Source organism: Saccostrea echinata, unplaced genomic scaffold, assembly GCF_033153115.1.
Source record: "Saccostrea echinata isolate AGI-Se365-2 ecotype Australia unplaced genomic scaffold, CSIRO_AGI_Sech_v1 ptg000022l, whole genome shotgun sequence".
Taxonomy (NCBI): Eukaryota; Metazoa; Mollusca; class Bivalvia; order Ostreida; family Ostreidae; genus Saccostrea; species Saccostrea echinata.
Genome location: NW_026889771.1, coordinates 1755430 through 1769944, shown reverse-complemented (window position 1 = coordinate 1769944; position 14515 = coordinate 1755430). Strand labels below are relative to the sequence as shown.

The window sequence follows — 14515 nt, the reverse complement described above, 5'->3', positions numbered from 1 at the left end:
TTCCTGGTTTACAAACGTAAGATATCCACACATCCTTTAAAATATATGCACAGCTAGTTTTCAGACTAGCTAGGAGGCATAATTAGAATATTTTCTAGTTTTCATCAGAGAGAACATCAATATGATTTGAAAACACAAAAGATGAAATGTCCATTTTTTTAATAATACTTGATGGTTGATAAATTCAACATTGCTTGCAGATGAGGAATCTATTACACCCAGATTATTTCTAAAGTGTCATGGTGACATTTTTTATAATAGCTCTTAATAAATATTACTATGCCCCAGTAAGTGTTTTATCGCTAGTAATCTAGGAGAAAATGGAAAAAAATCTCTATTAACTAATGCACTAATGCACTTTACTCCTGCATGACATATCAAGGCTCTAAGAACCTGAAGGATTGCTAAAATATAATGACCTAAACAGACGATCCCATTATACAAACAAAAATTTTAAATGTTTCTAACATGTCTTAATACAAATATTGCTCAAACTACAATGAAAAACATTTTAACAATACATTACAGCACTTCTGAGTATAAAATATGGATCAAAGAGAACAACAGAAGTATAAAGGATAATATTAACATTTATATCTGTATACCTGACAAACAAAAAACTTGGCAATTTAAATGTGCATGAATTTGAAAACCCTGAGAGAAATTATACATGTTTAATGTGTATTCAGTTAAGATTTTCAGTATTACTGCTGATCCTAATTATCTCACTACATCATTTAGCTTGATGTACCTTGATGTTGAGAATAATTTGTCTTTGTACAGATTAAAATGATACTAGTAACTAGAATGAGTATTAATACTAGAGTTTTACAGGAATCTAATGCCTTCTCATTTCATTCTAATCAAAAAAAGAATTTTCACGTATAGCGCTCCACACTTTGATATAATTTCACTTTCAAATGGAAAGCGAGATAAAAAGCATCTTTCTCATCAAATTTGATTTAATAATGAATCAAGAGCACACTATATCAACTTCCAAATTGCTATTTACATTAAATATTCATATAGTAATACTGGTAGTTTTATTTTTGATCATGCTGATAATTTATAAATACTCTTCTTTTTTCACTTCTTCCTTTTATCCATAGTCTTCCATATTACAAATAAACTATTTCTTATCTTCTGTAAAAGTACAAACTTATCAAAATCATACTTAAAAATCCTATAACAGTAAGGGTAGACTCCATTCTGAATTATAAGACTGATATTCTACCACTATAAAGCTAAAGAATTGACTTACTCATCCTAGTTTAAAGGAACATTAGAAAAAAAAACATGAGCACCAGTATCACTCCCATATTTCAAAAATACCAATTATTTACATGAATGTAACTTAATTCTAATCTTTAAAGCCTACAGTCATTAGGATGAATTTAGATTTCAAACAAATCAAAATCACATCAAATATTCTAGTATTTGTAAATACTCTTAACTTATGCAACTTAAATGTTAATGGCATTTGATGGTATTGCAAGGAAGACCAAGATTAAAATTAATACTGTACATATATGTATATGAGTTTGAGCTGTTACATAACTATACAGGAACCAATAATGACAGCTTTTGAATTTTTTTTTAAACAATTACAAAATGGTTTATAAGGCTTAAAACTTTTTCTTCATCTGTGAACATACTGGTATTATCTGAGTCCTTATTTTTTTTATAACTCATAGACAAAGTATTCTAACTCTTAAGAACTTGAAGGTTTTTTGCAGATAACAGAATGATGGTGATGATGGGGATCGCAGAACACCTGACATAAATACATCCAAAAAATCACATGAAATTATTCCGATCACGCAATGTCCGAACTTTTCAGTGACATACATATGACTTAAAATTACCATGTGTGATATGATACCTTATATCCACCCACGCCCATTGAGGGCATTACAGGTGTTTGTACTAATGGATTTTGCAATGACAATAAGTTTACTTTCCGTACAATAAAACAAAAGTTCATCAATATAAACTAATTCAAAGGTCATCAATATACTTACTTGTTGCTTTCGGAATAGGTTTCTTGATATTAAACTTTGCATTGGCTGGTAGAAGTCTTGCCTAACAACACACAGAAGTCTAGCTGAAGCCATCTTCTGTCCTGCTATGCACTTTTGATTGAATCCCACACCCGATCGAATTTTCACAACAATACAGCATGGCCGACTTGTCACAGGTTGTGCTGACAGAAGTCGACAAACAGGGCGAGATAGACACGTTACATCTTGCGAACTCTATTAAAGAAGATCATCAAAAGATTGTCGGTGCAGTAAAGAGTCTGCAGTCTCTTGGTGATGTAAGATTTTCTAACATTATATGCCGATAATGATCATGATGCAACATGACACCCATACATGCCCATAAGTGATATGATACAGTATCACCATTAATATTCACTTGTCTTTTAATATATTAATATGTTGCATAGATTGTGATTAAAGAATACATAAGTTATAATTGACATAACATTGTTGTTCGGGTTGTACGATTTTTCTTGTTTAAATTATTTTAGAGGAAATTCGAATTCGACCACGTTAATGTGTTTCCATGCATGCTTCATTATCTGCAATCTTTCTTAATTTTATCAAGATTCACAGTTAGTTACATTTTCTGTCAATTATAACTGTTGGTCAACAGTGTTTTTTTTTTTATAATAGTTTACTTTCATTTCTTATACAGGTCACTAACTCAAACAACAAACTTTAGAGTGTTTAAATGTCATCAAATGCCCCAATTGTTTCAATTGTGTCATTGTATTTGGCATGATTTTATTCACTGTTTAGTAGCAATTCTCTTTTATGCTATATTTATGGTATGGAACTTCGGACAACACCATGCCTGTCTGTCATTTACGGAATGCTGTATTACCTTGATATGGAAAGGACTTTGATCATTCAGACATAAAGCATCTTAAAAAGAATTAAATTTTAAGCCAATATACAGTGTACCACTGAACTGTTATGTAAAATCTTTTCAGTTATCATATATAGCTGTGTTAAAGAGGAAAATTGGCATATATCTTTAACATGGTTTAACTTTCAAATTACTGGGTATGTAATTTACACTAAACAATTCTTTTATGTAAAGAAAAATTGAGGACTCTCTTGTTAGTGTGACATAACTTCAGAATTAATCTGGTATGTTTGTTGACTTTATATTTTCACAAGTTTTCCATGCTTATCACTGTTTTCCTCTCTGAGAAGAAATAGTATGGTAAATAAAATTGGTTTTGCCACTGTGTCAGAAAAATTACCCAAATTTGTACCACTGGTGAAACCTGGAACTCACTTTCACTGATGTGCAAGTCACATCTGTTGTACATTGCAATTTGTAAAATATAGAATATGTGCATATAATTAATGTATTCCATTCATCATGATCTTTTTATATTCTGTTTAATATATTTATCCAATGCATAATTATGTTTCATGAATTTATTTGTCAGATTTTTTTCTAGGTTGTCAAAGTTGAGCAGTATTCTACTAAACACTGGGAATTAACAGATGAAGGCAAAGATGTAGCTGCAAATGGAAGCTACGAAGCCAGGGTATACAATGCTGTGCCATCTGAAGGCATTACCCAAGCTGAAATTATGGTATGTAATATTTGAGAAGTTATTCTCCTTTGTATGTAAATTTCAACAAAAACTATGAATTTTTCACTTTTTTTTTAATATTATTAAGTTGCAGCTCATAGTAAGTTTTTGTAAAATATGATGATTATATATTTGAAAGTTAAGTATTATAATTAAATAGTGAGTGTTTGTTTTTTTAATGCAGAATTTACTGGGTGGTACAGAAAATAAAGTTGTTTTTGTTTCTTCTTCCTGGTTCAGTAATTAAATAGGTCATCTTTTAAGTGGATTTAATTTGGACTTTAACAGTGGTTAAATATATCTATATATTTTAGACCAAACTGATATAGTTCAATGCATTTTTTCCCTTGCAGTTTAATTAACCATTTTTAGTAATCAAAAATAATAAATTAATTATTTTCGCCATTACAATCTTCATCTACAAATCAGTATTTTTTAAAAAATTTCTTTGAAATGCAGAGATAATTAGTATCCACATATGATGTTATTATTTTCTGAATATCAAGAGCATCTTGATTCAGGCATTTTAAGCTAAAGATGAATAATGATAATTTGTTGATTTAATTCAACTGGGAATTTAACTGACCCTTGCTTTTAGTAAACCTATTGCATCAATTGTCAAAAATACTTAAAAACCTTTGGATGTCTAACAATGAGTAAAAATAGATTTCACTTTTCTGTGAAAGAGTCATAGAAATGCTCAACCCAGTAATACCAGGGACCTATATACTAACGGGATAGGCAACTCCTTCAGCGCCATGTTTATTTACCCAAAACGGCACGCACAACACTGAAAGTTTTTCAAACTACGTTTTTCCCCAGTAAAAAGCTTATTTTCTGATTAATGTACTATGTTCTTATTGTGTATCGGAATGGATATTTAATAAATTTTAAAGCACATATTATAAAACAATTCAGATATTAAGTAAACAACCACCGAAATCGGCGATTTCTCGGAAATACGGCCGATCAGGGGCATGCATTGATTTTTAAATAAACGTACTTACTACTAAGATAAGGAGTAAAAACAGTGCTAATAACGAATCTTGAATAAATTTTTGATAGATAAATTAAGACTTTATTCTGAAATATTTGATAGAAAAAGAGATATATTTAATTAAAATTGACTTACGAAATCCCGCAACTTACGAGATATCGCGAGACTTGCGGGAGTTGCCTATCCCGTTAATATATAGGTCCCTGGTAATACTGTCCAATTTATTTTGCTGTAGCATATTTGTAATGGTTGTAATGAAATGATCTCTACTTTCCTCACTTCCTTGTCTTTGGGTGAGAGAGCAAGAATTTAGGGGCATAAGATGAGGAAGCAAAAGGAAGCAAAGGAATGGAGAGATAATGAGAATGTAAGGATGACACACAGAGGGAGATTGTAAGGGCAACACAGGGAACAAGACACTAGGCTGTGAGAGTACAGATATAAAGAATCACTGTTACATTGTTGCTCCCTTGTCCTTTCATTTTTACATCCTCATGATTGCATTGTTTCTCCCTTGTCCTGCATTTCCACTCCTTCATCTTTGCATTATTGCTCCCTTGTTCTCATATTTACAGTCCTTCATCTGTGCATTGTTGCCCTCTTGTCCTCACATTTTCATACTTCTTTATCTTTGCATTGGTACCCTATTCTCCTAACATTTTCAGTCCTTCATCTTTGCATTGTTGCTCGCTATTCCTCACATTTTCATACTTCTTAATTTTTGCATTGTTGCCCTATTGTCTTCACATTTTCAGTCCTTCATCTTTGCATTGTTGTCCTCACATTTTCACTCCTTTATCTTTGCATTGTTGCCCTCTTGTCCTCACTTTTTCACTCCTTCATCTTTGCATCATTGCTCCCTTGTCCTCACATTTCCAGTCCTTCATCTTTGCATTGCTGTCCTCTTGTCCTCACATTTTCACTCCATCTTTACATTGTTGTCCCTTTGTCCTCACATTTTCACTCCTTCGTCTTTGCATCATTGCACCCTCATATTTTTGCTCCCTAGTGTTGAAACTCTTAAATTCTCAATTCTTAATATTGTATCCCTCATTTTCCCAGTCCTTTCCCTTATGGACAAGTGAGTGAGTAGCAGTATCAGTACACCAGGCTTATATCATAGTCATATTGTTAAATAATTAGATGGTTATTTTTAGGACAAGTCTGACTCTTACACAGATAAGGACAATGTGTGTTAATTCACAGAAATGTTTGAATATTGCAGAAAAATATACCTAATGCCAAGATAGGATTCAGCAAAGCTATGCAGGCTGGTTGGATTTCCATGGATAAATCATGTGAGGGTGGACCAAAGGTTTTCAGAAAGGTCAGTCTGTAGTAGATTCCAAAGTAAAAGAGCTGCACCAACAAAATCTAAACAAATGGAAAGCAACATTTTTTTAATTTAAATCTCAATTTTGCATGCTAGTTTCATAAAATGTCTACAATTTGAATGTAACCTTTTTTTTTTCAAATTGGTTCAAAATAGAAACAAATCATACAAATTATGAATTATGAGGGATATGTATATATAAAGTGGACTTCATCGGAAGATGACAGTAGGAAATGCTCTCCTGTAAACAATGGCAACAAGTCATATCTAATATTTAATAATCATTCCTCTTATTAGTGAGATTCTTCCTGAGACATATTGTCATGTCCATCAAAAATAATATTTGAATTTAAAGTTTTTTTTATTAAGTTGAAATATAAGTGAATAATTTTAACAGGATACTATGCCTTTATTTAATTACAGAGTGAATGCATTAAAGACACAGTGCAGGAATGCATGTTGAAGTTTGCAGCTAATGACTCAAAAAGTGTCCCAGAAAACCAGAAATCTGACTTCAAGAAAAGGAAACTAATCACAGAAGTGTTAGTATCAGCTGTGCTCATGGTGGAGCATGCAACTTTGACAAGAATTTGTTATAATAAAAAGTTATAATTTCAACATTTATTGATAAATTCAGGATTTTTTTATGGCAAGTATTTTATAGCTAAGAATAAAGTAAAAATTGAAGGTACATGCTCGTATATGTTTGAAAGAAAGAAAAACCCAAAACAAATAAAGAAATGCTCTGAAAACTGTTATTTTTATCACCAATATTTTATTTTGCAGAAAAGAAGTTGGTTACAAGGTGTCCAAGGGAGCTAACTTCACTCTGACTGTCAGCAAAGCGGAAGTGGATCTAACTCCTGAAATGATACAGAGGTAATATCGTAGAAAATGATACAGAGGTAATATTGTAGAAAATGATACAGAGGTAATATTGTAGAAAACGATACAGAGGGTATATTAAAGAAAACGATACAGAGGGAATATTGTAGAAAACGATATAGAGGTAATATTGTAGAAAACAATACAGAGGTAATATTGTAGAAAACAATACAGAGGTAATATTGTAGAAAACGATACAGAGGTAATATTGTAGAAAACGATACAGAGGTAATATTGTAGAAAACGATACAGAGGTAATATTGTAGAAAACGATACGGAGGTAATATTGTAGAAAACGATACAGAGGGTATATTGTAGAAAACGATACAGAGGGAATATTGTAGAAATTGATACAGAGGGAATATTGTAGAAAACGATACAGAGGTAATATCGTAGAAAACAATACAGAGGTAATATTGTAGAAAACGATACAGAGGTAATATTGTAGAAAACGATACAGAGGTAATATTGTAGAAAACGATACAGAGGGTATATTGTAGAAAACGATACAGAGGGAATATTGTAGAAATTGATACAGAGGTAATATTGTAGAAAACGATACAGAGGTAATATCGTAGAAAACAATACAGAGGTAATATTGTAGAAAACGATACAGAGGTAATAGCTTAGAAAACGATAGATTTAATTTCATAGAAAACAAGAAAGAGGTTATATTGTAGAAAATGAAACAGAGGGAATATCATAGAAAACTCGGAAATGAAATTTGCCACTTATAAATTGACAAATAAACATGCTAAATAGTTAATTCTAGAAAATATTAAATGTATTAAACTTCAAGTTAATCAATTTGAAAATGTTTCTTTGTTTTGTACCACTTAATTAAAATTGATATTGACAGAATATACCATTTGCATTAGCATGGTGTCTGAAAAAATAAATGCAAATTGAGCTTAAAGCTTCATAAGCCTGGTACATTTTATTTTTGGTTTGTTTGATGTGTTTGATTTTGCTTGTAGTGGATCATGGAAAACAAAAACTTTCAAGGAATACAACTTTGATGCCCTAGGAGTGCCCCCTCCTGCAGGTCATCTACACCCTCTTCTCAAGGTCAGGGCACAGTACAGGCAGATCTTTCTTGAAATGGGGTAAGTGGTTCTAAATGTTATGTCTTTGATCAATAACATTTTTGGTTTATAGCCATGGAGTTTCATTTCCCATTTGGATATTATAATTTTAAATTAAGGATAGAAATAGTTAGTAAAATGCTGCTTTGTGATCAAAATTTGCAGAAAAATATCTATGTTTAATAACAGCTATGACTTTTTTTTGGGGGGGGTGGCATTTTTTTAAAAGGGGACACAAAACAAAATTTTAATAGACTTTGTATTGCCATATATTTAAATGATTTATTTTATGCTTTAAACTGCCATTTGTCATTTGGAAATTAACATTTAGTCTGAATTAAGTGTGTTTAATCTTGCATAATTTATGTTTTCTTCGATGTATGATATGCTTTTATTATATAACATCCAATATTTTGATCCAGAAATGAGAAAGAACAAAATACGTCTCTATTTTCAGCTTCACAGAAATGCCCACACAGAATTTTGTTGAGAGCTGCTTCTGGAACTTTGACTCGCTGTTTCAGCCACAACAACATCCTGCCAGAGACGCACATGATACATTCTTCATTTCTGGTTGGTAAACCTATGGATAAATAAAAACTTACTGTTCAGTTCACTCCCTCTATATTGCATGGAATGCTTTAATTGTGAATTTTAAAGAAATCCATATTCTTTTAGAATTTATGTTCCATAGTTTATAATAAGTTTGTCACATTGATTTGAAACAATAAAAAACATGTAATATTAAACATATTTTTATGAATAATATTATCGTCATGATCTGATTTGTTGGTTTAATAAGTTCTTTCTGTGTGTGTGTTTTTCATAGAACCAAGAACTGCTCATGAATTCCCAATGGATTATTTATATCGAGTGAAAGACATCCACTCTAATGGAGGGCACGGATCACAGGGGTAAGACTTCTGATACAATATGGAAGGGGGATCTAACAAAACTAGGCCTCTAATACATCAGGGTAAGACTACTGATACAATGGGGAGGGGGATCTAACAAAACTAGGCCTCTAATACACTAGGGTGAGACTACTGATACAATGGGGAGGGGGATCTAACAAAACTAGGCATGTAATACACTAGGGTAAGACCACTGAAATAATGGGGAGGGGGATCTAACAAAACTAGGCATGTAATACACTAGGGTAAGACTACTGATACAATGAGGAGGGGGATCTAACAACACTATGCATGTATACACTTGGGTAAGAGTACTGATACAATGGGGAGGGGTATCTAACAAAACTAGGCCTGTAATACACTAGGGTAAGACCACTGATACAATGGGGAGGAGGATCTAACAAAACTGGGCCTCTAATACACTAGGGTAAGACCACTGATACAATGGGGAGGGGGATCTAACAAAACTAGGCCTGTAATACACTAGGGCAAGACTACTTATACAATGGGGAGGAGAATCTAACAAAACTAGGCCTGTAATACACTAGGGTAAGACTACTAATACAATGAGAAGGGAGATCTAACAAAACTAGGCCTGTAATACACTAGGGTAAGACAATTAATACAATAAGGAGGGGGATCTTACAAAACTTGGCCTGTAATTCAATAGGGTAAGACTACTGATACAATGAGGAGGGGGATATAACAAAACTAGGCCTGTAATACACTAGGGTAAGACTATGATACAATTGGGAGGGGGATCTAACAAAACTAGGCCTGTAATACACTAGGGTTAGACTACTGATACAATGAGGAGGGGGATCTAGCAAAACTAGGCCTGTAATACACTAGGATAAGATTTTGAAATTTTATGCCTTGACATAGTCACATGTTGTCTAGCTAATAACTAATTAACTGTGAGGCTCAGGACAATTTAACATGGTCAGTTGAAGCATCTTGGGGGACGGTGTTGCAACCCAAAAGAAGATCACCAGGACCTCATTTGGAATTTTTTGACTATCTGTATTATCGGACCTTGTTCATGCACCAGTTCTGGATAAGCATATTATACACCCCAATGGTCCACTTTATAATTGAAGTCATGGAAAAATGACTAAACTGAAAATATGAATTATACATCTTTACTTTGAAGGTATAAAATGGATTGGAAGATAGAAGAAGCTAAAAAGAACATACTAAGGACACATACAACAGCTAACACAGCTAGGATGTTATACCAGTTAGCTCAACAGGTGAGTACATAAACACAACAGCTAACACAGCTACAATGTTATACCAGTTAGCTCAACAGGTGAGTACATAAACACAACAGATAACACAGCTACAATGTTATACCAGTTAACTCTACAGGTGAGTACAAAAACACAACAGATAACACAGCTAGGATGTTATACCAGTTAGCTCAACAGGTGAGTACAAAAACACAAGCTAACACAGCTAGGATGTTATATAAGTTAGCTCTACAGGTGAGTACACAAACACAACAGCTAACACAGCTAGAATGTTATACCAGTTAGCTCAACAGGTGTGTACATTAACACAGCTAGGATGTTATACCAGTTAGCTCAACAGGTGAGTATATAAACACAACAGCTAACACAGCCAGGATGTTATACCAGTTAGCTCAACAGGTGAGTACATAAACACAACAGCTAACACAGCTAGGATGTTATATAAGTTAGCTCTACAGGTGAGTACTTAAACACAACAGATAACACAGCTAGGATGTTATATCAGTTAGCTCAACAGGTGAGTACAGAAACACAACAGCTAACACAGCTAGGATGTTATACCAGTTAGCTCAACAGGTGAGTGCATAAACACAACAGCTAACACAGCTAGGATTATACCAGTAAGCTCTACAGGTGAGTACAAAAACACAAAAGCTAACACAGCTAGGATGTTTTATCAGTTAGCTCTACAGGTGAGTATATAAACACAACAGATAAGACAGCTAGGATGTTATACTAGTTAGCTTACAGGTGAGTACAAAAACACAACAGATATATACCAGTTATATACCAGTTAACTCAACAGGTGAGTACATATACACAACAGATAACACAGCTAGGATGTTATATTAGTTAGATCTACAGGTGAGTACAAAAACTCAACAGAAAACACAGCTAGGATGTTATACCAGTTAGCTCTACAGGTGAGTACATAAACACAACAGCTGACACAGCAAGGATGTTATACCAGTTAGCTCAACAGGTGAGTACAGAAACACAACAGCAAACACAGCTACAATGTTATACCAGTTAGCTCAACAGGTGAGTACACAAACACAACAGATAACACAGCTAGGATGTTATACCAGTTAGCTCAACAGGTGAGTACATAAACACAACAGCTAACACAGCTAGGATGTTATACCAGTTAGCTCAACAGGTGAGTACATAAACACAACAGCTAACACAGCTAGGATGTTATATAAGTTAGCTCTACAGGTGAGTACATAAACACAACAGCTAACACAGCTAGGATGTTATATAAGTTAGCTCAACAGGTGAGTACATAAACACAACAGTTAACACAGCTAGGATGTTATATCAGTTAGCTCAACAGGTGAGTACATAAACACAACAGATAACACAGCTAGGGTGTTATACTAGTTAGCTCAACAGGTGAGTACAGAAACACAACAGCTAACACAGCTAGGATGTTATTCCAGTTAGCTCAACAGGTGAGTACATAAACTTAACAGCTAACACAGCTAGGATTATACCAGTAAGCTCTACAGGTGAGTACAAAAACACAACAGCTAACACAGCTAGGATGTTGTATCAGTTAGCTCTACAGGTGAGTATATAAACACAACAGATAACACAGCTAGGATGTTATACTAGTTAGCTCAACAGGTGAGTACAGAAACACAACAGCTAACACAGCTAGGATGTTATACCAGTTAGCTCAACAGGTGAGTACATAAACACAACAGATAACACAGCTAGGATGTTATACCAGTTAGCTCAACAGGTGAGTACATAAACACAACAGCTAACACAGCTAGGATGTTATATCAGTTAGCTCAACAGGTGAGTACAAAAACACAACAGCTAACACAGCTACAATGTTATACCAGTTAAATCAATGGGTGAGTACAAAAATACAACAGCTAACACAGCTAGGATGTTATATCAGTTAGATCTACAGGTGAGTACAAAAATACAACAGCTAACACAGCTAGGATGTTATATCAGTTAGCCCAACAGGTGAGAACAAAAACACAACAGCTAACACAGCTACAGTGTTATACCAGTTAGCTCAACGGGTGAGAAAACACAACAGCTAACACAATTAGGATGTTTTAATAGTTATATTGATATATCCAGTGATGAAAGAGCCATAAAACAGTTAATTTTCACTTCTTTAAAAAAACATACAGATGGCTTAAAAAGTGGATCTATCTCTATGTAGTTAAGAAGTAAATTGTGTTTTAAAATCATTGCTTTAGGTGAAGAGCAATAGGTTTTCATAAGAAATAAAGGAGAAAATATATATATGGCAAATCAATAAAGAAAGAGTGAATCCTTTAAAAAATCAATTCCAATCTTTGCAGAAAGAGTTCAAGCCAGTCAAGTACTTCTCAATAGACAGAGTGTTCAGGAACGAGAATGTAGATGACACACATTTAGCTGAGTTCCACCAGATTGAGGGATCAGTAGCTGATTTCGGGCTCACTCTAGGGGATCTCATGGGAATCATTCAGGAATTCTTCAAAAAGTTAGGCATCACCAAACTTCGTTTTAAACCTTGCTATAACCCTTACACAGAGCCCAGCATGGAAATCTTCAGTTATCATGACGGTAAGTCACCATATCATCACCTGCATCATTACATCACACTTACACAGAATCCAACATGAAATCTTCAGTTATCATGATGGTAAGTCACCATATCATCACCTATCATCATTACATCACACTTACACAGAATCCAACATGAAATCTTCAGTTATCATGATGGTAAGTCACCATATCATCACCTATCATCATTACTCACATCTTCACAGAGCCCAACATAGATATCTTCAGTTATCATGAAGGTTAGTCACCATATCATCACCTATCATCATTACTCACATCTTCACAGAGCCCAACATAGATATCTTCAGTTATCATGAAGGTTAGTCACCATATCATCACCTATCATCATTACATCATACCTACACAGAACCCAGCATGAATATCTTCAGGTGATGCACCATTACATTACATTAATCCTCTAAAACAACCCAGCATTAAAACTATCATTGACAATAAAGGAAGCATATTACAGTGTATTAGTGTTGCAAGTGCTTGTTTTCTGTCAAATGAGAAAATTTACTTTTTTCAAAGCATATAAGGAAAAAGGAGGTTATTTGTCTCATATCTGGTAGCCTCTGCTTGAAAAAAGACAGCAGGATTTTTTATTTTATTTTTTGTTTAACAGTGGAACAAGTTGCAAAACAACCAGCACTTTTAGTACCTGTACAAATGGCAAAATTAAGGATTTCATCTTTCTAGTATTTGAGCTCACACTGTTCCTGGGCTGATACATCAAATAACCTTGCTCTGACTGTGCTTTTCTTACATTTCCAGGTCTGAAGAAGTGGGTAGAAATTGGAAATTCTGGTGTTTTCCGACCAGAAATGCTGCTTCCAATGGGACTTCCTGAAAATGTGTCAGTTATAGCCTGGGGTTTATCTCTGGAAAGGTAAATCACAGAGAAAGGTTTACAATAAACCTTATTTCTGTCTAACCCTCCAAAAACAATTCACATAGAAAAAAAAATGAAACCTTGTAAGTTTTATTGATGTTTAATATGCATAGTATCTTTTCTTTGAGAAAACTATAATTGTAACAAGTTACATTAAGTAAAAGATATTTTGAAATCAAACACCTTTCAGATCGGTGTATTGTTTCCAAACTGAAATGGATCCTATTCAGACTTTATAGGTTTGAATTCACTGTATTGATTTTTATCTTGCAACACCACTTGCATTGACCGAATAAATGTCACCCAATAAACCAAAGCTATATTTGGTTAATGCCCTAATATAGCCTTGTGCATTTTGATATCTTTAAAAGAATTGTGAAATCATCAAAATTACGTCAATTCACCATGCGTCATTGTTGTGCCTTAATTTGTTGAGAATAGCTTGTTTTGGAGGTCAATTTTAAAACAATGCTGCAGGATAAACAAAATACAATGTACATGATAACTGTCTTGAAATATTAGCGATATTTGGGCTCAGGTCGAAAACATGATAGAGGGCTCAGTAAGCCTCGCCTCTATCACATTTTCTTGCTCTTGCCCAAATATGGCTTATATTTCAAGACATTAACCAAGTATTTTTATATGTATACATGTATATATTGTAATTGTATTTTTGTTCAACTTCTTTAGTTGTAATGTTGATCAAATGTAGTAACAGTACTTCTTATCATAACCCCTGCTTGCTTACAATCAAAGAGTATTAATTTTTTTTAATGAATTTTACAGGCCAACAATGATTAAATACAAGATAGATGATATCAGGACTCTCATGGGACCAAAAGTCAACTTACAGATGGTGTATGACAACCCAGTTTGTCTTCTGGACAACTAAACAGACTTATTAAGCTATATTCTCATTTGTACAAATACAATGCATTATTTATATAAAAAGATACAAATCCA

At 33.6% G+C, this 14515-nt stretch overlaps 2 protein-coding genes across 2 annotated transcripts in view; one reads left to right on the top strand and one right to left on the bottom strand.

Moving 5' to 3' along the window:
- LOC133190204 (calcium uniporter protein, mitochondrial-like) overlaps window positions 1–2144 on the bottom strand; it is an 18484-nt gene extending 16340 nt beyond the window's left edge. The window contains exon 1 of the mRNA XM_061325699.1: window positions 2022–2144. Within this exon, the coding sequence (XP_061181683.1) occupies window positions 2022–2114 (93 nt within the window). The 5' untranslated portion in view covers window positions 2115–2144. The remainder of the gene's footprint in view (window positions 1–2021) is intronic.
- LOC133190203 (phenylalanine--tRNA ligase alpha subunit-like) lies at window positions 2124–14515 on the top strand. The gene is made up of 12 exons (XM_061325698.1): window positions 2124–2317; window positions 3479–3616; window positions 5839–5940; window positions 6370–6488; window positions 6733–6825; window positions 7809–7937; window positions 8374–8489; window positions 8746–8830; window positions 9984–10083; window positions 12414–12660; window positions 13435–13549; window positions 14339–14515. Exons 1-12 carry the CDS (start codon window positions 2180–2182, stop codon window positions 14442–14444), a joined length of 1488 nt encoding a protein of 495 aa, XP_061181682.1. The 5' UTR covers window positions 2124–2179; the 3' UTR covers window positions 14445–14515.

Coding starts and splice junctions, on each gene's coding strand:
- LOC133190203 (XM_061325698.1), top strand. CDS start 2,180: ATGGCCGACTTGTCACAGGTTGTGCTGACAGAAGTCGACAAACAGGGC. Junction 10,084..12,413: donor TATACCAGTTAGCTCAACAG/GTGAGTACATAA, acceptor CAATCTTTGCAG/AAAGAGTTCAAGCCAGTCAA. Junction 12,661..13,434: donor AATCTTCAGTTATCATGACG/GTAAGTCACCAT, acceptor TTACATTTCCAG/GTCTGAAGAAGTGGGTAGAA.